Genomic DNA, 27873 nt, shown 5'->3' on the forward strand with positions numbered 1-27873 from the left:
GTAGTCCAGGGATGTCATTGATGAGAGTAGGAAATAACACATTGGATTCCTAATAGCGAGCACAAGATGCAGAAAGTGGTTAGAATTCTTGCATTTGGTGAAATTACTCACCACCCTTTGCCTTGCTTTGGGAATAGCAGCTCAGCTAGGTCTAAGCTAATGCCTCATCTGTAACACTCAGCATAGCTTTAGGTGGACGTTAAAGTATTTTTTACTTCAATTTTCATAAGAAATCTTACATTGCTAATAGGAAGGGATAAATTGACACACAGGGCTCTTTTTTTTTTTTAAAGATGACCGGTAAGGGGATCTTAACCCTTGACTTGGAGTTGTCAGCACCATACTCACCCAGTGAGCTAACCGGCCATCCCTATATGGGATCCGAACCCGGGGCCTTGATGTTATCAGCATCACACTCTCCCGAGTGAGCCACGGGCCAGCCCACAGGGCTCTTGTGAAAACAAGCAGTACATTAGATTCAAGCTATCAAATAATGAGTGTACACGTTCATGCATACTATGTACAAAGCAAATGATACAGAAAAACCAGTTGAGTCACTGCTTTAGAAGAGCCCTTTCTGGATTATTTACATTTTCTTATATTTATGATGTACGTTATTTTAGACTTTGAAGTGTCCATTTAAAAGCATGGTTTTAAACTCGTTTTTCATGAATTTGTTTTTATTGTTGAAACACTGAAACCTTAACTTCTAATAAGATTTTTAGGGTTAGGCATACATACTGAACGTAGTAGAAACTCTTCTTCTAGAGCATAATTGGAAAACTAATACAAAAACAAGAAAATGGTGTTGATTTTCAGGGGCATTCAGAGGACTTTTAGGTGATTATAACTCTGTCAATACATAAGAGACTTGTGATTTTGTTGTGATAGGGACAAAACCAAATCAGCAGTTGAAAGATGCTGATATTAGGAGTGACGCTTTAGGTGAAAATAAAAGAACCTTATCCTCACTTTTAATTTTCCTTTGGTGATCACTCTAAAATGACTCTAAAATAAGGCTAATTGGTGAAAAATAAGCAAAAGAGGATATTTGCACTTAACAAAGTAATAAGTATCAAGTTTTATATACAGTATAGCATTTCCTGTATGTGACAGTTTTTCTTGTTAATGTGACTCTTTACAGGTGAAATAAATAGTGAACTTTTAAAGTAGGATGTAAATTTTTTCATTCAAAAGCATTGAGGTGCTTAGCTAGTAGAGTAGTACTGTGCCAGTATATGTAGCTGACCATATGAATCACCCAGGTTTATCAAGGTATGCATGATTGGGAATATGTGTCTGTGTTTTAAAGAACTAGACAGGCTTTAATGAAACCAAACAGTTTCCTAATGCAAAAGTTTGAAAGCTGGTCTTAAAGGAACTTTGTAGTCAATTCCCTAAGTTTTAAATGCCTGTGCTTCATTAATGAGTTTTTACCAGTTGTTGAGCCACACACATAAAATTTCACTTAAGCATTTTATGTTTCTTCAGGTGACATCTGCTCTGTTAATTTAACAGAAGATCAGTTAATGGGAATTCTAAATTCCCTAGGGAAATCTTAACTTCTCTGGGGTCTACCCCTCAAAGGGGATGTTTTGAAAGCAAACATCCTTTCGTAGCTTTCTTTAAAAGAATCATTAGAAATTAATGTTTTTTGAGGCTTGCATATCTGAAAATATCTTTATTTTATCCTTCCAATTAATGTATTTGCTTGGATATAGAGTTCTAGGTTCATAATTTCCTCAATTTTGAAAAGATTTTTTAGTATTACCACTGAAGCCATTCTGGTTTCATCTTATGTGATTGACTTTGTTTTTTTCTTCTGGAAGCTTTTAGGATTTTCTCTTCATTCTCAGCCTTCTGAAATTTCATAATGATGTGCCTTCATATGGGTCCCTTTCATCTTTTGTTCTGGACACTCGTTGGGCTTTTTCAATCTAGAAACTGATGTCCCTCCATTTTGGAAAAATATTTTTAATGTTCTTTGATTTTTTTTTCCCCACCTTTCTTCTTTGTTCTCACTTTCTAAAACTCATTCAAATGTTAGACTTCATGTCTTAGAGCTCCATTTTGGTCTTTGAAGTTTAAAAACAGTATCCTGCTTTTTTCTGTTTTATGTAATATCTTCTATTTTCTCACTGAGAATATTATATTTTTCCCCCTTATACCTTTTCTCTGTCTTCCAAATTCTTTTGTGTATGTGTTTTTATTTGTCTCTCTTATAATTGTCTGAACTGTCATGGTTCTTGAATGTCTGCTCATATTTTAGGGTAATGCTCTAAAGAGCTGAGCTGTTAGTTCTTGTCTCCAGGTATAAGCTTGGCTGCTGGCTTTCTAGTGGTTTCATGTTGAGGAGAGCTCTGGGAAGTGTTATACAGACCTTCACTTTTCAGTGTGAACCTGTTTCTGTTTTCACTTTGTTTATTCTCTTTCAGCAATACCTGGGGTCACCAATTCCTGCTTTTTTAACTCTTCAGTTTGAAGGTGTTTGCTTCTGGGCCGCCTTCACTGTTGGCAGAATTTTTAGCTTTTTTGGTCTCCTAAGTCACCTGGACATGTTTTCTAGCTTCAAAATGTTGTCTCTCTCATTTCTTAGTTCTTATGAGTTAATCCCCCCCCCCCACTCCTTTTACTGTTATTTTAGAGGAGCCTTGTGCAGAAGCACAGGAGTTTGATCTGCCATGTTTAACTGGAGATCCTCTTTGAATGTTCAAGCCATGACATTTTAGTAAACTTAAAAAATTAAATATCAGGGCACAAAACGTGTTTTGCAAGAGCAAATCATGGCAGGAAAATTATTTTCTTTTCCATATAGTATGACAGGCCACAACAGGGAAATCAGTTGGTTTAATGTCCTGGATAGCCTTCAGGTTTTTTATTTTCTCCTATGTCCATCTTAATTGGAAAGTTAGTTTAAAGTGCATTTAATAACTGGTTTTAAGGAGTGTTTGTCCCTGGCTTAATATCAGAGTGAATCAACAGTGATACAGTGTGCACCCCATTCTTTTTAGTATTTTTTTATTAGTGCAATTAATAAGTTTTGATCCGTAATTTCCTTTTATTGTAGGGTCCTTCTCTGATTTGAGTATCAAAGTTATACTAACATCATAAAATAAATTGGGTAGCTTTTCCTCTATCTATTCTCTGAAAGTTTGTGTAAAGTATATATTATCAGGATAGATGTCTTGCAGAGTTGGAAGGAAGACTGTACTGTACTTTCCTTTTTAGAACGTACTATAGGTTAAAGCTTTATCCAGGTTTTCTATTTCTTCTTGAGCCTGTTTGGATAATACATATTTCTAAAGTTACTCACTTTCAATTCATTGGCATAAAGTTGTTAATAGAATTCTCTTAGTCCTTAAAAACTCTAATATAGCTGTAGTTTTACTTTCCTTTACATTTTTAACATGACTGTTACCTTTAATCCCCTTTTTTAAAAAAAATTGAAATCAGTCTTAGAGATCTCTTATTAATCCTTTTAAAGAACCAAATTTTGGTTTTATTGCTGAGCTGTTGTTTTTGTTAGTTTGTCTATTTCATTCTGTTTCTGCTCCTATCTTAATTATTTTTCTCTTTTGAACTTTCTTGGGCTTTCCCTGTTTTTCACCCTAACTTCTTGAGTTGAGGTCAGCTCATTTGATTTGTTTCTGTTTTTTCTGATTAATAATACATGTGCTTAAGTCTGTACAACCCCAAGCATTATTTTAGCTTCATTACATGGTTATGGAACTCACTTCTAGATCTCAAATTAGAAGTTCTAGGCAAATTCCAAACTTGTGGATTTGGATTTTTCTCCCCAAACTTTTGACTTCGAAAATTTTAAAACCTACTGAAAATTGGAAAGAATAGCACAATCAGTACCCTTATATCCTTCACCTGGATTTACCAGTTAATATTTTGCCACATTTGCAGTTCTCTCCTTTTCTGCTTTCTATCTTTAGCTTTATCTATCTTTATGCTGAGTCATCTTAAAGTAAGTAGCAGATGCATCATACTTCACTCCGAAGTATGCTAGCACTGAAACTAGGACATTTTCTTATATATCACACTACTATTAGTATACCTAAGAAATTTAATATTTATACAGTAATGCCATCTAATATTGAGTTAATATTCAAAAATTTCCTAGTAATTATTGTTCTGGTCATGTCCTTTATAGCTGTGTGATTGAATATATGATCCAGGATGCATTGGGTTTTTAAAAAATTATTCTTTTATTGTTGATTCCTAATTTGATTGCACTGTGTCCAGAGAACATGAACTATATAGTGTTGATTATTTGGAATTTGTTGATGGTTTCTTTGTGACTTCAGTAATACATGGTCATTTTTTATACCAAGCTTGTTAATTTACTATGGCCTTACTAATTTTTTTCCTTGCTTTTGACTTTATGGTAGAGGTACTGGTTTGGTCAATTTCTCCTTGAAAACAGCAGTTTTGCTATAGATATGTAAAAGCTATAATAATAAAAGAAACGTTGTGATACTTGGAAAAGACAAAACTTCAAAACAAATGAACAGGAAAAGCCAGTCTCTAAGAGTTGGAATGAATAGTTATAGCAAACTCCCAAATTCAAAAATGTCTCGAGGGAAGCTAAGGTACAAATTTTGAGGCACAAAATAACTTTCTCTTGAGACGTGCTTCTCAGTTATTCTATGCCTTTGGAAGAGTATAAATCAAAATGAATAGACATTTTAAGGAAAATGTATCATTTGGATATTTTTTTTTATTTTTTATTTTATTTTATTTTATTTTTTTTTCGTGACCGGCGCTCAGCCAGGGAGTGCACCGGTCATTCTTATATAGGATCCGAACCCGCGGCGGGAGCGTCGCCGCGCTGCTAGCGCAGCACGCTACCGAGTGCGCCACGGGCTCAGCCCTCATTTGGATATTTTAAAGATTGATAAGACACTCTGGGCTTCAACCTAAGGAAACGATAGATTTGCATTGATATTGGAGAATTTCTAAATACTCACATCTAGGCCTCAATGAGCTGATACTGTGAGGCTTTGTTAATTCTGTTAGAGTTTGAGTTCACAGACTAAATACAGATTCCTTAATTGGGGGAACAAAATGTACTGTTAGGTCATTAACGTGATTTTGTCATTTCCTTGTAAGACTTTAAGAAAATAAGTGACATTTTCAGGTGATTTATAGTAATTTTGAATTGCTTGATTAAAGATTTGTTCTACTTTCTTAAATTTCTAAAAATGTTGACCTTGGGGGTTACATGTTAACAATACCTGAACTGGTCACTGCTGAATCAAACACCTCTTTTACTTTCACTTTCTATCCCCTCTCCCCATTTTTTCTTCTCCCTGGTAGGGACCACTGGGATTTCTTGGACATAGACTAAGCTGTGTATGTCAGGGAATGTGCAAGCTCTGTGTGTAGAGTAACAATTTGCTGTGTTAGTGATTCCTACATCTGGCAGGTGACCAGAGTTACCTGGGAACCCTTTTCTAAAGTGTGTGTGAGTCCTCATGAATGGGGATTGTTGAGGATGGGGCCTTGGAGTCTGGCTGATCATGATGCACCTGAACCACAGCTGGAGCCTGAAGAACTCTGTATGCATCCAGTATGTGGCCCATCTGTGGCTGTTTCATTCTGGGTGTCTGGTTTTAGACCAAGGAGACCCTGAGTCTGAAGATAAAATTGCAATTTCTGCCGTTCTCCTCCTCAGACTTTTTGGGGTTAATCAAAAGGCTCAGGATGTTTCTACCTTTAGAGGAGTCCTATGGCAGAACTCATTTCTAGGGAAATGTCAGGGTGTTTGAGGTTTTGGACCCAAACTGGGAATGGTGAGTAGTTTCTTCCTCATGACCTTCATAATTTTCCGGGAAGAATAGGCTTGTTTTGTTTTTGGTAAGTCACTTTATGAAAATGTAAGCAAAGCTAACTTTCTGCCAACACTTTGCAATTGGTTCATTAATAATATTCTCCACATAGCTGGTTGAGAAGATTGGAGGGAAAGTGTGGTTCTCGTGAAGTTTCCTGTTCTAATTTGTCATGGACTTTTGATACTTCCATTGACTGCTGAACATTACAAAAAACATGTACAGGGCAGAGAACTACCATACTTCGTGTGGAGTATAAAGCATATGCTATTCTGCTATATGAGGATTTAGACTATGGTTGGAGAGTTCAGTGTGGAAAAAAATGGGTAAAGTGCCGAGTCGTACAGTGGACTCTTGGGTACAGTGGACCCTTGGCATACTTGGGGGATGGGGGGAGTTCAGAGATCTTGAATCACCAAATTGGAGGCTACCACCAGCCATTGTATCTGTTTCTCCCTGTCATGTGTGTATGCTGGGAAGGTTGGCATGGAACCCTTGGGGTATGAAAAGTGAAGCAGCCTCTTGTTGTTTACAACGGAGTGAAGAATTACCTCAAGAACTTCAGGTCACTGCTTGTAGCTGAGTGAGGAATTTAACTTTGGGGATGCTGCTGCTGTCAGTGTCATCTGAACACCCTAGTTGGAGAGTCAATGGCGTGGGGGTTCAGAGAAAGGAGAGACCACTGGGTCTGTAGAAAATAGATGGGATGGGTTTGACATTACAGGTGAAGAGGGTGGGGCAGGGTATTCCAGATGGCAGTGGTGGGCAATGGAGAGGGAAGAGTGGAGGTGGCAAACGCAGGCTTGTTTGGTCAGAGTGGGGGACTCCTCCTGGGCTCTGCAGTGGAAAGCAGAGCTGCAGAGGTTGGAGGAAGCCAGACTGTGGACTCTGGAGAGTCTTGAATTTTAGGCCCAGGTGGTTCAATGTTATAGATGTAGTTTAGTCTTCTCCCACCCAGAGCTCTTGAGAAGTGAAGGTGAGTGGCAGCTAGTCATTCAGGACTTTATAGTGTTTAGGTCTAAACACTTTTATACAACTGCTGTCTTTTGTGTTAAATAAAATTGGTACTGGTTTGAATAGCTAGAAATGCTGTGTTGGCAGTCCAAGAACATTTATTTATGCCTGACACCATTTATGCAGGTGCTTGGTATAGATACTGTATGATATGAGAGGCAAGCCTTCCACAGATAGAAGTCCAAATAAATGCCCATATTGGTTTTTGATAATAAAATATTCTGGCCCTCTGAGGGTTAGAAAATTGCATATTTTTTCTTTTATAGGCTATTTATTGACTTGAAGTTCAATTTAGCACAGTGTTTGCGAGTGATCTCCTTAACTCACAGAAGAAGTGCTGTTTGATACCCAAGAGATGTTATCTTAAACCTGTGTCTGTACATTCAGGCTGTTGATGTGCAGCTGAGTACTGGCTAAGAAGCTTTCCTTGTACTGCAGAGCTGTGGGAGAAAAAAAACTCTTGAATATTTGATTGTGAAGTAGTCAAAGCTCTCCTGAGCAGAAATGGTGGCTTGTTTGCCATTCTGCCTAAGTGCGGTTCATTCCCAACCAGGGTCAGCCACCAGTATTGGAGCAGTTCCAAGACACCACCAGTATACTGGCCTGTACATTTTAATTCCCTTCTGTGCCCTGAGCCAGCAGCTGTCTGAGGTTGATGAAATCAAATATTCCTAGTAAGCTGGAAGAGAGAATTATTCTTACCTAAAAGGTGAAATTTGAGAAAGAAGCTAAGTCCTAGTGTTCTTAGAAAATGTTAAATTTAATTCTTGGCAAATTCTTAAAAAATTTGTTTTCAACAGATAATGTATTTACATGCATCAAAAATATAAAATTGTATACAAATGAGAAGTCTCCTTTATTCCTCTTTATCCGCAACTGCCTGTTCCTCCACACACATGTACATGAAACCACTTTTTATTGGTTTCCTCTATGTCATTTTTACAGATACAAAAAATACAGATGTGTAGTTTTATTTTCCCTTCTTTTATACAGGCACACTGTATACATTTATGTGCTCCTTGGAGAGATTTCCTTCATTGCTTAAGTCTTTCTTCCAATAGAGGAACAAAAGAAGTTTAAGAAATGCATGTTGATTAATTTTATAGAACATGCTGCTTGGATTGATGGGGAAAGAGATTTATTTGGAATTGATTGAATATCAAAGGTAATAATATAGTTTCTGACAGGGTTTATGATGCTTTTAATGAACCTCATTGCATAAAAGTTACTCTGACTCTTAGAAATTGAATTTTTAAAAAATTCCCAGAGGGTGGGTCTTTCGATTATCAATAGAGAAAGTTATCACTTATATGTCAGTTTGGCCTGTGATTGTTTTTGGTACCCCTGTGTTTTTCTTTTCAACACCTTACTGCACCATTCTTTTTTCTTACCTGTAAAATAATTGTTGCCTGTGAAATCTTTTTTTTTTTTCCAGCCTGGAATTGGTTTTGGGGAGGGCAGATGGTATAGATTTTTGGAAATCTCTTGCCATCTCCAAGTGCTACAGCACTTTGTTTTTCTAGTTGTTTCTTTCATGAACAGCCTATCTTGCCACTATTATACCACATTAGCTGATGAAGTTTTTCAAAGCTCTCCTATCCACTCAAAACTCAGTTCTCCAAAGTATACTGTGGTGCTGTAGTGGGGTTGGATTACTTAATGTGCAGTAAGAATTTGAGGACAGTTGGACAACTTAGACTTCACAGTAATATAATCATGGGTATTAAAATCATGGGGCATTAAATAGTAAAGATCCAAGTTGGCTTAAATGATTTTCTCCCTTGGAATTCCTTTTTTTTTTTTCCTTCTCACTTCTGAAGGTTAAAATATCAGACCCTTCTCTTTAGTCTTTGTCCCAATTGTTCCAGATCAGGTATGAAAAGTCATGGCATTCCTTAGTAACTTAAGCACTAAGTTAGTTTACAGAGAATGGCCAATACTTGGAGTGAAAAGATGCAATGAGACTAAATTAATTTTCTGTTTTGTGAAATCTGTTTCAGCAACTCTACCAGATCCTGACAGACTTTGATATCCGGTTTTATATGTATGAACTACTTAAAGTAAGTGGCATTCACTTTTTCAGGCTCATTTGTTAATGAAGAAGTTTTTGAGAGGACAAAGAGAACTCAGGCAGAATATTTTCTTGATATCCAAAGAATTTAGTGAAGTTTTTTAAACTTATATTGAGGCCTCCATTGTGGAGTCTTCACATAGAAACTTTTCAGTGGAACTGAGAAAGACGACCAAATCAAGGAACCTTATACCAAAGATTAGAACCTCCCATGGCTCTTGTTGGCCCTTGAATTTTCTCTTTGCTGCTTAATTAATACTTACTATTAGTTTTTTCTGTATAACAAATCATCCCAAACAATAATTTTTTTTAAGTGATTTATTCTCATAATTCTGTGAGTTAGCCTGGTGACTCTTTAGATCTGGATCAACTTGGCTGGGACAGGATGGTCCATCTGGGACCTCAGCTGGGGCCACTGGGATAGCTGAGGTCTCATCCTGCAGGAGGTTAGTCTGGGCTGCTTCCCGTGGTGGTCCCGGGGTTCCTAGCAGCAAGGGAGGAGCAAACCCAGTGTGTGTAAGCACTTTTCAACCATCTGCTTGTGTCATGTTTGCTAATACCCTGTTGGCCAAAACAAATCACATGGCCATCCCTAGCTTCAAAGGGTGGAGAAATAGACTCCACTTCTTGATGGGAAAAGCATTGAAGTCACATTGTAGAGGGACGCATGTACAGGGATGACAGGCATTTGTTTTTCTTTTTCTTGCCATCTGTTGTCATCCACTTCTTATATGAGACTTCCTGCCCTTTCCATCTAGCCCTGGCTAGTTAATGCAGGGGGAAGTAATGGGTAGACCGTCTGAGAAACTTACTGATCCTGAGCACTATGAAATTTTGTAGCATTACTGATTGATGGAGGAATGGTCTTTTCTAGTTTGTCTAGGTAATACACTTCAGTAAAGAATTCAAATAAGGTTTGTAAAAGGAAATAGATACTGCGTTTTAGCTTTTTAGCATCATGGATCACTAAGAACCTGATGAAAACTATAAATTCCCCCCAAAGATGCATGTGTAAATACACAGTATTGCATAAAGTTTTAGGCAAGTTGTGTATCTCAACTTAAGAACCTCTAGAGTAAGATAGAGGTGACTAAGGAACTGGCATAATTGAAGGAAACTGCCAAGATGGAGTTATGGGATTGTGAATAGTTGCTTAAACGTAATACCAAGTTGAATCAAAGCTGGGCTTTGAGGAATGGAAATTTGAAGAAATAGCTCTATGAAATGAGTGTGTTTTTTATGAGCACTTGCACAAACCACTTGTCATTAGAGACAGCCAAGGTGGTGGATTTAAGGGTTCAGCTTTATATCTAATGGATCTTCTCTTTGTCAGTCAGATGAGAAAGGCAAAGGAGGTACAGCTTGATTTATCCAACGTTTCTCCATGTCCTCTCCAAACTAGAATTGAAGCCTTGGGGTGTAAGAGGCTGCAGTGCTGTGGTCTTGTGAACTGTCAGGCTGACTCCTTTCCTGGAGGTGCTCCCTGAATCCCCACCACTCACTCCATGAGAGCTACAACCCTAAGATTCTCACAATTGATTATTTTTAAGGGACCTTATTTTTGTTGAGATTTTGTGGTTTTTAGCTTGCACTGAAGTTAAAGATTTATAACCTAGCACATTCGTTCTTAGATCAGGTAAAGACATCCCAATAATGCAGATCTTCACAAGCTGGTCATACAGATGTCACTCAGTGTTTGATGTCCTGTCTACTTTCTGGAGGCAGCAGCTAGGACATACTTCTTTCTGCTAATGAGGCATAGAATCTCAGATGAAATTTGAAAAATGTCTTTCATGCTTAATGGTCAGAAACTGTACCAGATTTTGAAACTAAAATAATTCCCCATGGAATTTAAAAGCATGTCAGTCACTCAACAGGATGTCTGACTAGTGAACTTGGCAAAAGAATTAATTACCTTACTACATTTGTTCAGCCTTTGCTTTCATCAGGTATTTTTCACATCCCAGATATTGTGGTTCTAATTAGTTTATTCCTTTGGGTAAAGACTAGGCAAAATAGCCGAATCAATACTTGGTAAATTTTCTCTGAAAAAAATAGGAGTGGGGAAGAGGAAATATTTAACTTCATGGAAAATGTAGAAGAAACTGAGGCTGAAGGTTGCAGTGTGATTGGTCAGTAACTCTCTGGGGATTGCAGCAGAGCCTGTGTCTTGATTCAGATTCAAGGATGTTTGACCTCATATCCCCTGGTTTCATAAGGCACTGCCACAAAGGCACTTTGGAATCTTGCTACACCTGTTGTAAAACAAAGAAAATAAATTAAGTTGAAGTAGAATATAAGTGAATAAATCTCAAGTGTACATTTTTTGGGATTTTACATGTGTAAAACCTTTACCCAGATCTACATAGAACTACACTATCCAATTTAGTAGCTATTGCCCATAGGTAGCTATTTAAATTGTGTAAAATTAAAAATTCCCATCCTTAGTCACACTAGCTGCATTTCATGTGTTGATGGCCTTATTTGACTAGTGGCTACTGTGCTATACAGTGGAGGTATAAGATATTTTTATTATTTCAGAAGGTTCTATTGGACAGGGTTGGTAGAAAATATTAAGAACATCTCAAAGGGCTCTCTTGTGTGTCCCTTTTCAGTATTCCCTCCTTTGAAAATTACATTCTTATCTCTATCATCATAGTTCAGTATTGCCTGTTCTTGATCTTCAAATAAAAGCATTATACATTGTATACTCTTTTTTGTATCTGGAGACAGCAAAATTTGATACAAATCAGGGGAGCTTATTCCTGGATTGCTGATCCTCAGGATCTCTCTCTGGCTTATGTATTCCTTATGAAAGATGCCGAGTATGGTGTCCTTGCTAGTCAGGTTTAGTGTTTCTCAACCAGGTCAAGTTAGCTCCCCAGGGGACATTTGGCAATATCTGGAACCATTTTTGGTTGTTACAACTAGAGGGGCACTACTGGCATATGATGATTAGAGGCCAGAGATCCTGCTAAACATTCTCCAATACACAGGACAGCTCCCCAGAGCAGAGAATTATCTGGCCCAAAATGTCCACAGTGCTGAGGTTATGAGAAGCCCTAATGTGGTCCCATGGAAAACTCCACCAAGAACACTTAGTGCCATGCACATTGTAGGCACTGTGTGATTATGGGCTGTGATCGTTATTACTTGCGGAGTGTGTATCATTGACCTCATTTGGGCTTCACTTGCTTTTTAAGACAAGCCAAGGGTTCTAACTGTGAAATTTATGGAAGTAGTTATTGTATTAGGAAAGGGAGATTTAGGAGCAAATTTTCATATTATTTTTTAAAAAGCTTAACAACCCAAATAAAAATATGAGTGAAAGATTTAAATTAACATTTCTTGAAAGAAGGTATAGAATGGACAATAAGCACATGAAAAGATGCTTAACTTCATCACTCATTAGGAAAGTACAAATCAAAACCACAATCTGATACCACTTGACACCCACTGGAACAGCTATAATCAAAAAGATGAATAATAACAAGTGTTGATGTGAATGTGGAGAAACGGAAACCCTCGTGTGTTGCTGATAGAAATGTAAAATGGTACAGCAACTTTGGAAAATAATTAGGAGGCATTTTCTTAAATAGTTGAACGTAAACTCACCATATAACACAGCACTTTCGCTCCTGGGTATCTACCCAAGAGAAATGAAAGCATATATCCCTCAAAGACTTGTACATGATTATTCATAGCAGTAGTATGCATAATAGCCAAAAAGTGGAAACAACCCAAATGTCCATCAACTAGTACATTTATACAGTGGAATACTACTCGGCAAGAAAAAGCAACATGGATGAATCTCAGAAACAGTATACAGAGTAAAGAAGGTAGACAAAGTGCTGCACATGTGTGATTTCATCTTATGAATGTCCAGAAAAGGCAAATCTTTAGCAAATGATAGCAGGTCAGTGGTTAGGGGAGGGGCAAGGAGGGGGTTGGAAGTAGTTGGGAGTGGAGATTGACTGCAGAAAAGCTCAAGGGGAATTTTGAGGGTGATGGAAAAGTTCTAAAACTAGATCATGGTGATTGATGATTGTACAACTCTAAATTTACTAAAAATTATGGACATATATAAAAAAATCTTATATACATATCAATTATAGGAAGCAATTTTCCTCCTTACAGTAATCATATAATGAAAATTCTTAAAGGCCTGCTGGCTCAAGGATTGTATTTGTGGAAAATACTAGTGCTTTTCAATCTAGAAAACCCACATGGGATGCTTGTCTGAAAGATAAGCCTTGTTGAAAGATATATTTGGATGTTATTCTTCATGTTCACATGGATTCTGACATGTCCTTTGAACCACTTATGAGAGGTGACACCAGTGAAGTTGTTAAATATGATTTGTCATTCCTCTTTTTAAAGGCACCTTTGTCATAGTCCTTGACATTCCCTCCATAGTCCCTTTTCTACTGGCTGCCAGCCGTAGTGTGCCCAAAGAGCAAGGGGTATCTTCTGAAGCATGTTTTTTCTTTCATTACGAGCAATAAGTTGCCTCTTGGGAGACTGTATTCAAGTCAGGGTATCACAAGCAAATAATAAGAATATGCTTGCATTGGGGGTGGTAGAGGGTTTGCTTACTTTTCTCTGTGCTTTCTTACCTAATAGGCTCTGGATTACTGCCACAGCAAGGGAATCATGCACAGGGATGTGAAACCTCACAATGTCATGATAGATCACCAACAGAAAAAGGTACCATTACAGCCAGGCAGCAGCAATCCTTCATTAGAAGGCTTAGGGCAGACCAAAATGCTGTCTAGTACCAAGGGGCTTTCTGTAGACCCATGCTGTTTTCTTTGGTAGACTAGTGTTACGTTAGTGCTCCAGTCTCCAGTGTTGATTTCTAGTTTACATAGCATAGTGCAAAAGGAAAGTAGACAGGTGACCCTAACTGTAGTCACTTTTTAAATTTTGTTCATGGTTTTCTGGAGGGCCTCAGAAAGAAACTATAGCTGGTGGTTTCTACTTCACTTCTTAATGACCCTCAGACCAATCTGCCTGGCCTTAAAAGTACACTGTTCTAGAAGAAAGGAGTTCCTCCTATTTTTGATATCAACTCTGGTTTTCCCTGGTTGGCGAGCAAATGGGTCAGCTTGTATTTGACTAGCAAAAAGCTAGAGCAGTGCTTCAAGCAATATCTCCCCAACCCTTTCAGCTATGTCTGGAGCTTTTAATGAAAGCTATGTACAGTGGGGGAATGTGTTACACATGTAAGTGGTATGGAGGCAGAAAAGAAAGGTTGAGCTCTGTTGATCCAGAGAAGATAATTTGAATTTTTTTTTAAAAAAACATTCCCAGTGCTTTGCTCTCGAAATGACCTCTTATGCATTGCTGCAATTGTAATTTTGTAACCTGTGCACATGCTCACAATTTTCATGTGGCCAAATAATTGTTACCTAATGTGATGTGGCCTTGTTCTAAGGCACAGGAATCTAGAGACACTTCTTTCACATGTTTTATTTCTGTCATATTTGTAGCTGCGATTAATAGATTGGGGTCTGGCCGAGTTCTATCATCCTGCTCAGGAGTACAATGTTCGTGTAGCCTCGAGGTACTTCAAGGGACCAGAGCTCCTTGTGGACTATCAGGTAAACTTGTTTGCAGAGCTGCTCTGTGTTGTTTTTATAGTTCCTTAGGGCTTTTGCTGGTTTGCTGTTTATTTAGTCAGTTTGGGTATGTTCAAAACCCAGTCATTATTCCACCACAAAATACTAATTTCAAATTTTTCTCAGCCACCTTTTTTGGGGGGGAGAGAGCTTTTAATTCTAAAATATCTGCAAAGGTCCAATGAAGACTAGAAACTCAAATCAGAAAAATGGGTTTCTAACAGCCTTGACTTATTGGTTGTCCTTATTTCTTCAGATGTATGATTATAGCTTGGACATGTGGAGTTTGGGCTGTATGTTAGCAAGCATGATCTTTCGAAAGGAACCCTTCTTCCATGGACAGGACAACTATGACCAGGTGAGCAATCACCATCTGGCTCTTACTTATTTGGGGGTGGATGCCAAGAAAATAGCATCCTTAGATAGGAATACTATCCTTGAGCCACTAAATATCACTCAATGTCTGTATATGAGCTTTCTTCTAGGTGAAGAATTTCACAGAATTTTGTTTTGGTTACCAGGTCCCCCAAAGATAGAGAGACAGATAAGGCCATCTATGCTGAAATTCTGAAGTGAATCTCTGAAGAAATCAGGCACCTCCAGCCACAATGTATATCGACAAAAAAAAAAAAAAACTTCCCTAGTAGGAAAAAAAAGAAAGAAATCAGGCACCTCCTTGTCTAAGAAAATTAGATTCTGATTATCAGATTATAATGCCAGATTATTCAGCTTCTAGAAGATTATTGTCATAGTTGTGTTACGATTTTAAATGCAGTTTGGGAATTTGCATTTATGTGACCTTTGTGTCCTGGGTCTGTTTGCCTGTTCTAGATTCAGATGTGTATCTGGCCCCTGGAGATTTAGTGGTATGGAAATCTCCTGATTTCCTGGCACAGTGTCCTCTGGGCTCCCAGTGAGTTGTGTGCTCAGTGATTTGGTCAGTTTGCTTTGTGTTTCAGCTTGTTCGCATTGCCAAGGTTCTGGGGACAGATGAGCTGTATGGGTATCTGAAGAAGTATCATATAGACCTAGATCCACACTTCAACGATATCCTGGGACAGTAAGTAAGAGAGAGAGAAAGAAAGAGGGCTTTTACCTTACCCTGTTTCAGAAGTGGGAAGGTTAGCTGGAATCACTTTCTTTTCTCTTTCTAATCGTTTCAAAATTGAAATATCCTTTATCCTTTTTTCCCATGTGTATTTAATTTATTTTGAGATATTTGAACATTGTTTACATGTGTCTTCTAATTGTTTTACTTCTCTAAGAGATAACCTGTTTATCAATAGAAAATGGAAAACAAAATCATAGTGTTACAGAAAAAAGCTTTCTGGTATAGCATGTTAATATTTTAATGGCAAATTTTCAAAAGCTGTGATTCTTCTTGACTAAGAGATTTATAGTTTCTTGTTTTCTGTAATGGATTTTCTATAAGATAGCAAATTTTAAAGCATATTGAATATTCATGTATACTGCAATAGTGTTGAAAAGTAAATGTTTTGTTGACAGTTTTCAAACAATGTTTTATGGATCCTCCTTGTTTCTGAGGCTAGCCCTCTATATAAATATATCTGCTGACCAAGAAAAATTACTGTCACCTCCATGCCTCACTCAGAATTGATTAAAAGCCTGGGCCATAAAAAATAATCTAGAAATGTTCCACAAATTCTAAATCAGATTCTGTACATCTAGTCACAAAGCACTGTTGTTTTGGTATACTGTGATAGAACTATGGTGGCAAGGCAGATACCAATAAGAATAAGATTTATTGGTATTTATTCTGAGATCTTGTTGCTTTAGCCTCAGAATACTAATGCCTCACTTTTGTTCTCAGACATTCACGGAAACGCTGGGAAAACTTTATCCATAGTGAGAACAGACACCTTGTCAGCCCTGAGGCCCTAGATCTTCTGGACAAACTTCTGCGATATGACCATCAACAGAGATTGACTGCCAAAGAGGCCATGGAGCACCCGTACTTCTGTGAGTCTCCAGGAACTGCTGTCAAGGGGTGTAATTTATTAAAGGAAACAGTGTTCCACTCTTTATCTGTGAGGCCACCCAAAAGACTTCTAGGTATTTGGATTGGATCTTCCTTGGAATTTGGCCCCATTTGTTCTTGATAATTGAGACATCTTAGCAGATCAGTGTCTTGATCCCCAGAGGTGTTTGTTTGCTTATTTGCTGGCCGGCCATAGCTCCCGTGAGTCCAGTCAGTTTTCTTTTGTTTTTTTTTTAAAAGATGACCAGTAAGGGGATCTTAACCCTTGACTTGGTGTTGTCAGCACCATGCTCACCCAGTGAGCTAACCGGCCATCCCTATATGGGATCCGAACCCATGGCCTTGGTGTTATCAGCACCACACTCTACCAAGTGAGCCACAGGCAGGCCCCAAGTCTGTTTGACCTCTCCCTGTGGCCCTGAGCTAGTAGATCACAAGTATCTCAATTTTATTTTCAAATATATACATTGGTGTGGAAACCTAATCAATGATTATTTCTCCCCTCAATAAACAAGTAATTAGTTAAAAGTAGTAAGATAACATAGTGTATTTCTAAAGAAGGAAGTAAATAAATAAAAGGAGTTTGAGGAAAGGAAAGAAGGTATGGAAAGGTACTGAAATCCTACCTGGACCACTGACTTCTTACGTCTAACCAAGCAGTATGTGTGTATACCCAGTTATATGGTTGCTCGTTCTGCATGCATAGAGTTCTTCCCACTGATAAAGTGTGTTTCAAGTGAACCCTCCTCATGTTATCAGTTTTGTGACATGGTTGAGTCCAGTCAGGGAGGCGACTGGAGAATAGGGAGGTTAAGTGCTTTGTCTGAATTCACTCTCTAGATCAAGATGAAAACTTTCAACCTTAAAGTTTTTGTCTGTTGCTTGACCAATATGCTGTCTTTCCCTCTCCTTTCTTTTCCTCTGGAGAGTAACTAAATCCTTTCCTGAAGAATATATTGCTATGCTCTTGAACCCATGGCCTGTAAGCTTAAGGAGACAGCAAATTTTAAAGGTCTTACACTTCAGCCTTCTAGACCTCACACCAAGTACAGCTCAGATATTCTCTTTCCAATTTCTGGCACAGAAAGCTGTTTTTACCCTTTGGGTTAGATCAAATTAAGAATACGGGTGTTTATAACCGATAATTCACGATCTATCTACTTTTCTGAATATATGTCATATTTCAATTAAAAAAATTTTAAACTCCTGTTGCTTAAAATTGATATTTTCTAATGGCTCTTTTATTCACTTTTTCCTCTGAAGTGCTTATTATTGTACATGCTTTGAAGAAATTAGGTGTCGGTTAGTTTGTTAGTATTCAAGGAAAATAACAGATAAAATTAGTAGAAATTTTGAACAGTGGAAAATTAGTGTTTCTGTGTCTCTCAGCAGTTGAGTTTGTATTCTGAGGAAGTGTTAGAGTTGAGTACAAGAACAGTTTTTCAGTGTCTGGTTTTTATACTGTCTGAATTCCATGACTGCTCTGCCTCCATCTGCTGTCCCTGGCTTGCCTGTCAGTCTCTGTCTCTCTGTCTCACTGTTGAAGGGGTGGGTTTGTCATGGCGTTCTCTCCTGCGCTTACCAGCCCTGAGTCGGCTGACTGTCATCCTGCTTTCTTGCAGACCCTGTGGTGAAGGAGCAGTCCCAGCCTTGCTCAGATAATGCTGTGCTTTCCAGCGGCCTCACAGCAGCACGATGAAGACCGGAAAGCGACGGGTAATGCGGCACTGATGCTTGCCACTAAAACCAGCCAACCAAACACACATCTTGAAGGAAAACTACAGTGTGATAAAGAGAAATTCTAATCATTCCTTCCAAACGCAAAGAAGAGTAAAGACCTAAAAGTCTGTGAGAAAGAAAGAAAGAAACTCCCCAGTACTAGTCTCCAGGGAGCTGCTGTGTGGCAGCGTGACGATGCACATAGTCAGGATCTGAGGGAACGTCCCTTTGGAATGCATGGGAGATGAGAGACTCGGAGTTGTTGTACAGTTACCTTTATTTAACAGGACACCACTGTTGAAGTAACCCGTTCAGTCAACAAGCTCTGAATATCTGACTTCCTATCTATTCCATTGTGGTCTGGGTTTCCTTTGGTGAGATTCAGGCTCGAGTTTTAGCAGAATGTCAGCAGTCTGTACTGACACACCAGCCTCGTTTATGTAAAGGATATAATAAAACAGTGACAGTATTTTTTTTTTTTAAGCTCTTTTACAAATTTATGTTTTATGTATTTTTTTTAATGACATGAGCTTTCCAGGAAATGTACCTCATCCCTGCAGTTTTCCTCTTAAGTGTATTCATTTGGGAGCAAACTGCAGTCACGCAAGAGTCCTTTTTGATGTCAAGAGGCTTCACTTTAAACCTTACAATGCCATGAACAGATCCATATGTCAGTCTCATCAAAAGTCCCATGCTAAGTGCATAACTTGGAGCTCACTGTAACTTTTGTTGATTTGCCTAACCATAAAATCTTGTTGCTTTCTTTTTTGTTTAGGCTTTTTTTTTTTTTTGGCAGCCTTGTAAGGAAAACCTCACCATTTCCCAGCACATCCCTAATATGTGCACCTATTTTAATGCACCTTTGTAAAACAAAGATCTTTTTGTTCACAACCATAACTAAAGCTGGAAAGTTAGTCTTCAGGCAGGTCTTGGAGGGAGAAAAGCATCCTATTAGAATTTATTCAGGAGCCTTATTGAAAAAAATGTATCACCCTCCCCCTTTGTATCCTTATGAGAAACAATTTCCAGCTGTAATCAGGGTAATATGCATTTTTAAGCTCTGATATGTGATACATGAATGTGATGGCAAAGATAAGTCTTTCTCACGTGCAGGTACTGGAGTTGTGTGGGCAAGGCCATCCGATAACTCAAGCAACTGAGAGGGGAGGAATATACAAGGGGCTTGGGGAAGGGAGTGGAGGTCCTGGAGCAAGTGTTAAAGCTTTGGATCCTTCACATTAGCAAAGAAAGCTAGAGTTTGTTTTAAAAAAAAAAATAGGGCTGATTTTATTTTGGGGACTTTTCACCAATATGGTTTGCAGGCAATCCTGTCACCCCAGGTGCAGAGCCATGCCACAGCTCTGGGGACTTCACACACCTAGACTAGAGCTAGAGATGTCTACAATCACATCACACTTTAGGGTTTCTTTATTAACTATTTAATAATGCCACACATTTTTATAAGGTTAGATTGTTTGTTTGAAACATCTCTTTACACTCCATATTCCAATAAAATGGTAGTGATAGAAGGTCCTGTCTCTAAGTGTAGATTCTATTTTTATTGTTTGGTCTGTGGGAACTTAAAATGCAAATGAAACTCTTCTCTTATTATAGAGATGAGTTTACAGATTAGAAAATAAGATCCCAAAGCCAAGAAATGCATTCAGTTAAGGCTCTCATATCAATACTGCCTGCCTACTTTCATATTCTATATATTAAGTAAACATTTGTTCTACCTGGAAATCAAAAATAAGACTGAGGTCTCAGCTGAACCTATGTCAGTATGTCAGGCAACAAAACTCAGAGTTTTGGACTATCAAGAGCCTTGTAATGTGCCCTTATAGGCAATCCCAAAATGTTGGTTATTATCAGGGAGATGTGCCACTGTGTCTTTCTTGCTCCCTTACCTCTCTCTCTTTCAGCCACTACACCACACCCTGCTCTTTTTTTTTTCATTTGTTTTAAGTTGCCTGTCTGTACCAGATAAGAGGAGCCTACTGGAGGGTCTTGGTGAAGCAGTAACCCCATTTCTTGCCCTTGGATCCCCCAGAGGCGATAAAATCACCTGGAGTGGAAGAGTCAGATTTACCTCTGCCTCTCTCTCAGTAGGTGCAAACCCAACTAACCTGCCTGTCCTTAGGTTCTGTAATGCAACTTTGTCACAGGAGCAATTCTTCCTTTTTCAGTATACGGTTTACTTTTCCAACACTTATACTTTTTACCTCTCTTTATGCCTTAGACTTAGAGCATAACTGGGTTTGAAATGCTCTCTCCCTTTTGGGTCTGGTCTTGATACCTGGGCCACTCTTTTCTGAACTGAAGTGAGTCTAGTCCAGACCTCTTTTACCTGTCAACAAAACCATTTTGTGTCCAGATGGACCTCACTCCCCAGAAATTTTAGAGTTTGGAGATGGCCTTAGTTCCAAAAGGGGTGTGTGCGTGTGTGTGTGTGGCTGTGTGTGTGTGTGTGTGTGTAGGTAGGTAAGTAGGTGTGTGTAGGTAGGAGTGGGAGTCTAGTCTTATATTTAAACTGGTAAATTTACCCACCCAATATCCTTTTCAGTTAACATATTCTTTCTTAAACTCATCTCAGTAATTTTCATTTGTTTGCTTCATTACCTTATAACAGGTTAAAAGTGCCTATGATAAGGACTTAATTATTTCCTAGAGAAAAGCAAAAAATGTGGGGAACAGGGTAGTGTTATACTATCATCTCAGGTACTGCCTATGTTCATGAACATAGACCTGGTATGGTGAGAACAAAAGGTTCCTATGCCAAATCCAGATCGGTGTATCATCGTTTGTTGGCCACAAGTGAGAATAACTGCGAAGTTTGCTTCCACTGAGAAATCTCATGGTGGGAGCAGAACTAGTAAGTGCTAAATAATATTCACATGTGTGGTTTGGTGGCAGTTCACTCTTCCCTGGATCTTATCAGCTGGCCTTGCTCCTATCTTATCCCTGTGGTAGGTGACTGGGAGGGAGAAGCCATTGAGCATATGACACAGACCAAGCAATCCTGGGTCTTTTACCAATAAGAGAAGTGTCAATGCCAGTTTAGTGAGGCCCTTAAACACCAGTTACTCTGCTGGGTCTCCTAATGGACATTCTGTAACACATCAGTACTCACAGGGTTTAAAGCAAATGTATTCCCTTGCAGAGAGGAAGGCACTCTCAGACTGGTTGATTAGAGGAGACAGAGAAGAAGTCATAATCCTTGGGGGCTTGGATAGAGTGGTTGAGGTAGGGGGCAGTTGAAAGAAACCAATGAGAAAAACAATCTAAAGGTAGATGTTGAGGAAAGCCACTTTTTGAGGGGATAAAATTAGGGGGCACCAAATTCATGTTCTGGAATGTGCCCTGGGGAGGGCACTGCCCCTTGGATTTGTTCCAGTGGGACTGAAAGGTGTTGCTCTCAAGTCAGGTGCTGAGTCCCAGAGAGCTGGGTGCCATGGGTCATGCAGTCTGTGCCTACTCAGGGAAATGACTTAGGTTCTCCCAGGTGCTGCATTGATGAGGATGAAAGCAAAACTACTTTGGAACACAAACAACAGTTGGAAGAATTTTTATATATGCATTGAAACATTTAAGAGAGCCTGGTTAACAGTTTCCTTTAATGCCAGTTCAGATTAAATGATTAGTTTAGAAACCTGTGTTACTGCCTTAGCACCCACAGGAAAAAGCAAACTCCCCTCCTACAGATAAATGAATGGGTAGTAACTGGTCAGAGTCACAGTTGTTTAAATATAAACCTTTCCAAAAGCAAAAGCACGGTCCACATGAGCGTACAAGAAGCCAAAGTTTGTCAGTGAGCTCAATAAATTAAGACTGAGTAATGTCTTGCCTTTAGAAACTAACCCCAGGGTGGGAATATGGGGGAGGGGAGGTGGCAGGGAGACATCTGGCTAAGAAAACCAGTAATCAGTAATAACATGCTTTTGTGCTATATGGATGTGTTAGTAAAAACACCCCCAACCAGGTATTGCAGAGGCTGGAAAAAAGATGATGGCATTATACAAGTGATACATACTTTTGTGTCAAGACTCAACAATGTGCTACAAATGTGATACTTTACCCTGAACTGCATGTATTGGGGATTGTTTTTTTAAAAACAACAAACAAAAACCAATAACTTTGAATCAATAAATGAACAGTTTTTCACTTGCTGGCTTTTCTTGCTGTAAATGGTAACTAAGAGGTTGGGACAGATATCTTGACATCCAGTGGAAAACTTGGATAATCTTCAAGAACCGTGGAGCCTTCTGTTTCCTTCTGTTTGCAGAAAAGCAACACTTCCTGGGTTGTGATCCTTTACCAGTGGCTACTTCAGGCACAGTTGGCCACCTCTTTGTATCACTGGATGACTGTTGTATAATTTATGTGTTGCTGCCCTTAGAGGGAAGAAAAATGCCATGTTAAATCCTGTTTTCATAAATAAAAATGTTGACAATAACCAGCCTTCTCAAGTGGGAGACAAACCATTGCTATGAGGACCTTACGTTGTATTTCCTGTCTCTTGGGGGAGGAGAGGGAGAAATCTTGAACTGTAAAGGTGTGTGTATGGTGGTTGCAGTTAATCACCTTGGTGTGAAGTCTTTCCTTTAGCAGAAGGGAGAGTAGCGGGGTCAAGGTGGGATTGTTGTTTCTTTGTTTCTGAGTTGCACCACTCAGACACCTGCTTCTTGGTATCTTGTTTTATTGCATGATTTTAACCTTGTGGCCCAGTATTCTGCATTTATGAAAAGATTTCCCCACTCCTATTCCTTGCAACATATGCATGCACATGCAAGCAAACGCTCTTATTTGGCAGATGGTGCTGTCTTTAATTAGTGTGCTTTCTTCCCACTGATGCCTCTGTGGAATTGGATGTTTGGAAATCAGTTCAAGTGCTTAAAGGCAAATATATTAATTTCCTAACCTTATGCATCAAGTAGCCTTTCTCAGATACTAAGCAGTGGGACCCTTTCTTTACCCAAAGAAAGTTTTCATGACATTATTTTTTATGTGACAATTTCCCAGGTGCATAGTCCTTTCTCTTGGTATTGTAGTACCATTCTAGCAGGAACTGCTTCTAGAATTTTGCTGCTGGCATCTCACCACCCACTTTGCTATCTTGGACTCGGAAAGAGAAATGAAGTTTTCAGGCCATGCCAGACAGCTAGGTGTTTCCAGGGTAGAGTTAAAAATGTCCGAGCTTACCTACTGCTGTTTATTACTGGACCCGACCTTTTCTCTGAGTACATTTTACAATGTCACTTCTGATTCTTAGTCCCAAGATGTCCTAGGTAAATAGGGTCAGGTCTGAGGGGGATCTAAAGTTGGACTGCTGAACTTGTAGCTTGACTTGTGTAGAATGGTCAAGACGCTTTGAGCCTTCTCCATCAGCGTCCTGGACCCAAGAGAAGGGGTACGAGACTTGGTGGCAACATACACGGTGTGTCCAGAGCTCATCCCATCCTCTCACAGCAGGCTGTGCTAAAGACTGCCTCTGTTATGGTGATCAGAAGAGGGGAAGGAAAAGGGTATCATTTGAAACCTGAAGTCATAAAGCGAGTTCTCACTAGGTTTTCCACAAAGTGGTGTGGGATTGTCAAGCTTGCATTTCGTCCCCTGTCCTCTTCAAGAGAAGGAATCCCCCGCCCCCACCTCACCCCAGTGGAGGCCCGTCCCTCACTCCCGGTCAGATTGATTAATGCCGTCTTTCCCCTCCTCCCCATCTCTTTCCCCAGGTCTGTTGCGGTTCCTCCCACTTTTCCATAAGCAGAACAAGAACCAAATCAAACGTCTTAACGTGTGTAGAGAGATCACGTTCCGTGAGCAGACACAAAACGGTGGCAGGTTTGGCAAGCACGAACTAGACCAACTGAATACATGGCAGCCCACCACCGTATATCAAACCTCACTTCCGAATGTAAAAGGTTCACATGCCTTTGGCTTCCTGTTGACTTCCTCCCGACCCAGAAAGCATGGGAAATGTGAAGGGTGTGTGGAACGGTTGTTGGTGACTCTTGCTCCCCTGTGCCCTTGACTTGTCCCGTGGCCACCTGTTTTTCCAGCAAGCCACGTTAACTAGCTGACCACAGACTCCACAGTGGGGGAATGGGGGCAATATATGGCATGACGGGAAGTTACATATTATTATTTTAAAAGTATATATTATTGAATAAAAGGTTTTAAAAAAAACGCATGGAGAGTTTTCAGTATGGAAGGGGCCACAGAGGACTGAGTAAATGTAGGCACATTGGTGCCAGGTTGTGACCAGAGGAAGACAGAAGTCCCCAGGGCAAGGAGGGCCAGTTTTAAAAATGCCGTACAGACAGGAATGTTGGGCCATATGGAGTGAACTATGCTGGGAATGGTACAAACTGTGGATAGCTGAAAGAGATCAGTGAGCCAGGAAAGCTGGGCCAGGCCTTGCCTTGAACACATTCCCGTTGGCTAGCATCCTCCCCTGACCCCTCCTTCAAATTGGGTGAGTCACCCTGTGTTTTGGGTGTTAGATAAATGTCTCCTCTAGCGAACTCAGGAAGATGCATTAGCCATGTCTTCGCTGTCCTTTTGCTATGTCTCCACATTTTATTCCATCTCCCAGTCCTTCCCCACCAACAGCTCCTTCTGAAAAACTGTCTTGGAGGAAAGTTGAGTCTGCTGTCCTGAGGCAGGGGAGGGGTCAGGGGTCTTGGATCCAGGGGCTGCTTCTGATCACATTCTGAAGCTCCCATGAACTGGAAGGAAGAGTGGCTCACTCGAATGTGAAAGAGACTGGAATGGAAGCACCGGTGGTATTTGTTAGATGAAGAAGAAACAAAACCGGTTTTACAAAGGAGCTTCGCTGTCTACATAGGTCCTTGCCTCCCAGGTCAGCTGTGCCAGGGGAGGTGAAAGTGACAGCTACGGTCTTGTGGCCACCCAGCCTTGTCTCTGGCTGCTGGGCTGTGTCCTCCCAGTGTCGAGAGAGCAGAAGCCATGGGCAGATCTGGATATCCAGGCAGCTGGATGAGGCACCAGCTAAGCTACATGGTCTGTAGAACATTCCTTCTCTTCTCTTTGCTACTTATTCTGAACAATTGTGAACCCAAATATGGACACTCACAGTTTTTGAAGCAATTAATGGGGAGATGGAAGCAAAGAGGCCCCTTTCAGGGCCACCATGGCATCATAGCATCCTTTGGACCAGCTTATGTAGTATCCGAGCAGTTCCTCAGGTGTGGGAGCTTAAGACTGTGCCCCCTGGACACCAGCAAGTGAGGACCCACAGGCCACCACCAAAAGACTTTGTAAAGCCAGTGGGACACTGAGCAGATAGACATGGTACTTTCTGGCTCCATCAGCAGCCTAGTTTTCTCAAGATCTCTCTCTCGTGGGACCGTTTTTGACTCAAGGCTCTGCAAATTTCAGTTGGTCTCCCAGATCACTGGGACAGCATCAACATACCTCATTATACTGAGCACGTCCTATGAACATGCTTTGTGTGTGCATGCTTGTCTTACACAGCATGGATCTATTACGTCTGTGTTGACCTGCTGGCGTTTGAGATTCTTCCCAGACGTGGAGGGTCTTGTCCGAACAGATACATAGTCGATTGGCTTGGGAATTGTTTATATGTCATGTAGAACTTGGAAAGCTAGCTTTGTCCTCCATTTCCCCTCTCAGCCACGCCTTTCTTTAACTTCTCAGTGTGGAAATCTTGTTTTCCAGGAACCTCTGAAACAAATAATCTTGGGTTTTGTGGATAATTATAGTTGGGTAGGAAAGTGGTTGTAGAAACAAGAGGAAGGAGGGGTTTTTGCTTAGGTTGCTTTGACTTTGAGAGAAGGGGACAAGTCACCTGCTAATCCAAGAACCATCTACAGCTCACCCGTAACATGTTGGAGATTCAGAACATCAGTTCACATCTTCCAAAAGTCCTGTTTATGTTTCAGTTGTTTAACATTTATTTCATTTTCCTGATTACCAAAGTAATACTTGTACATGCTAATGGTAAAATATTCAAATGTTACAGAAAAGTAAATAATGAAAGCACGTGCCCCCCCCCCCACCATACATACACAACACACATGTATGAAAGCTCTTTCCTCCCCTGGAGGTAACCACTGTTAAATTTGACGTATAGCTTCCCATTTTTCCCCTATGCATTTACTAACATTTTAAAATTATGATTTTCATTGTTACAGAAATGAAAGCATACTCTACATTCTTTTTCTGCAACTTGTGTTTTCACTTAACTGTGAACATCTTCCTATGTTAGCATGCATAGGTCTACCTCATCCCTTTTCATGGCTGCATGGTATTCCATTGTGTGATATACCGCAGTTGAAGCAATTCCTTAGTGAAAGACTCTGGGTTGTTTCCAGTTTTTCATTATTGTCACTATTGCTGCAGTGAACAAATTTGCACATACATTTTTAGATGGCATGTATGTGTGACAAAATCTTTAAAAGGAATTACTCTGCCATATAATACTTTTAGAAAGGGTATTGTTATGATTCTGACAGGGCAGTCTTCCATACGTTCCCTCACTGGTGCAGGTTGGAACTGCTATGACTTTAGTCATGGAATTCTTGAAGGACTATGTCAGCCTCTTAGGGCCTGGTTCCCAGGGTCTGTGAGCTTTCCAGGGGTTTACAGAAATGTTTGAGACCTGAAGAAAAAAAAAAAAGGCGTTGACTCTAACATAAGAAAGTTGAAAATAAAAATTGATAAATGGAATTAAATGTCTTCAATGTACAATCCTGTGAACTTCATTAGTTGCTGAATTCAATGTTTGCTTTTTTTTTTTTTTTTTTTAAATTTTATTTTGTCGATATACATTGTGGCTGATTATTGCTCCCCATCACCAAAACCTCCCTCCCTTCTCCCTCCCCCCCTCCCCCCCAACAATGTCCTTTCTGTTTGCTTGTCGTATCAACTTCAAGTAATTGTGGTTGTTATATCTTCTTCCCCCCCCGTTTTTTTTTTTTTTTTTTTTTGTGTGTGTGTGTGTGTGTGTGTGTGTGTGTGTGTGAGTTTATATATTAATTTTTAGCTCCCACCAATAAGTGAGAACATGTGGTATTTCTCTTTCTGTGCCTGACTTGTTTCACTTAATATAATTCTCTCAAGGTCCATCCATGTTGTTGCAAATGGCAGTATTTCATTCGTTTTTATAGCTGAGGAGTAGTCCATTGTGTAGATATACCACATTTTCCGTATCCACTCATCTGATGATGGACATTTGGGCTGGTTCCAACTCTTGGCTATTGTAAAGAGTGCTGCGATGAACATTGGGAAACAGGTATACCTTCGACTTGATGATTTCCATTCCTCTGGGTATATTCCCAACAGTGGGATAGCTGGGTCGTATGGTAGATCTATCTGCAATTGTTTGAGGAACCTCCATACCATTTTCCATAGAGGCTGCACCATTTTGCAGTCCCACCAACAATGTATGAGAGTTCCTTTTTCTCCGCAACCTCGCCAGCATTTATCGTTCAGAGTCTTTTGGATTTTAGCCATCCTAACTGGGGTTAGATGGTATCTCAATGTGGTTTTGATTTGCATTTCCCGGATGCTGAGTGATATTGAGCATTTTTTCATATGTCTGTTGGCCCTTTGTATATCTTCCTTAGAGAA

At 39.7% G+C, this 27873-nt stretch overlaps 1 protein-coding gene across 3 annotated transcripts in view; it reads left to right on the plus strand.

Annotated features, from left to right (window-relative positions):
* The window catches only part of CSNK2A2 (casein kinase 2 alpha 2), a 37710-nt gene extending 13255 nt beyond the window's left edge, over positions 1 to 24455 (plus strand). Inside the window, exons 3-10 of one of the 3 annotated variants that reach the window (XM_063110958.1) lie at positions 8852 to 8911; positions 13546 to 13629; positions 14415 to 14525; positions 14800 to 14901; positions 15503 to 15603; positions 16375 to 16523; positions 18165 to 18258; positions 23991 to 24455. In XM_063110958.1, coding sequence (XP_062967028.1) covers positions 8852 to 8911; positions 13546 to 13629; positions 14415 to 14525; positions 14800 to 14901; positions 15503 to 15603; positions 16375 to 16523; positions 18165 to 18241 — 684 coding nt within the window. In that variant the 3' untranslated portion in view covers positions 18242 to 18258; positions 23991 to 24455. The remainder of the gene's footprint in view (positions 1 to 8851; positions 8912 to 13545; positions 13630 to 14414; positions 14526 to 14799; positions 14902 to 15502; positions 15604 to 16374; positions 16524 to 18164; positions 18259 to 23990) is intronic. The other 2 variants (XM_063110956.1, XM_063110957.1) reach the window with 2 other exon arrangements.
* The last annotated feature ends 3418 nt before the right edge of the window (positions 24456 to 27873 follow it).

The sequence above is a fragment of the Cynocephalus volans genome, chromosome 10 (assembly GCF_027409185.1).
Source record: "Cynocephalus volans isolate mCynVol1 chromosome 10, mCynVol1.pri, whole genome shotgun sequence".
In the NCBI taxonomy this organism is placed as follows: domain Eukaryota; kingdom Metazoa; phylum Chordata; class Mammalia; order Dermoptera; family Cynocephalidae; genus Cynocephalus; species Cynocephalus volans.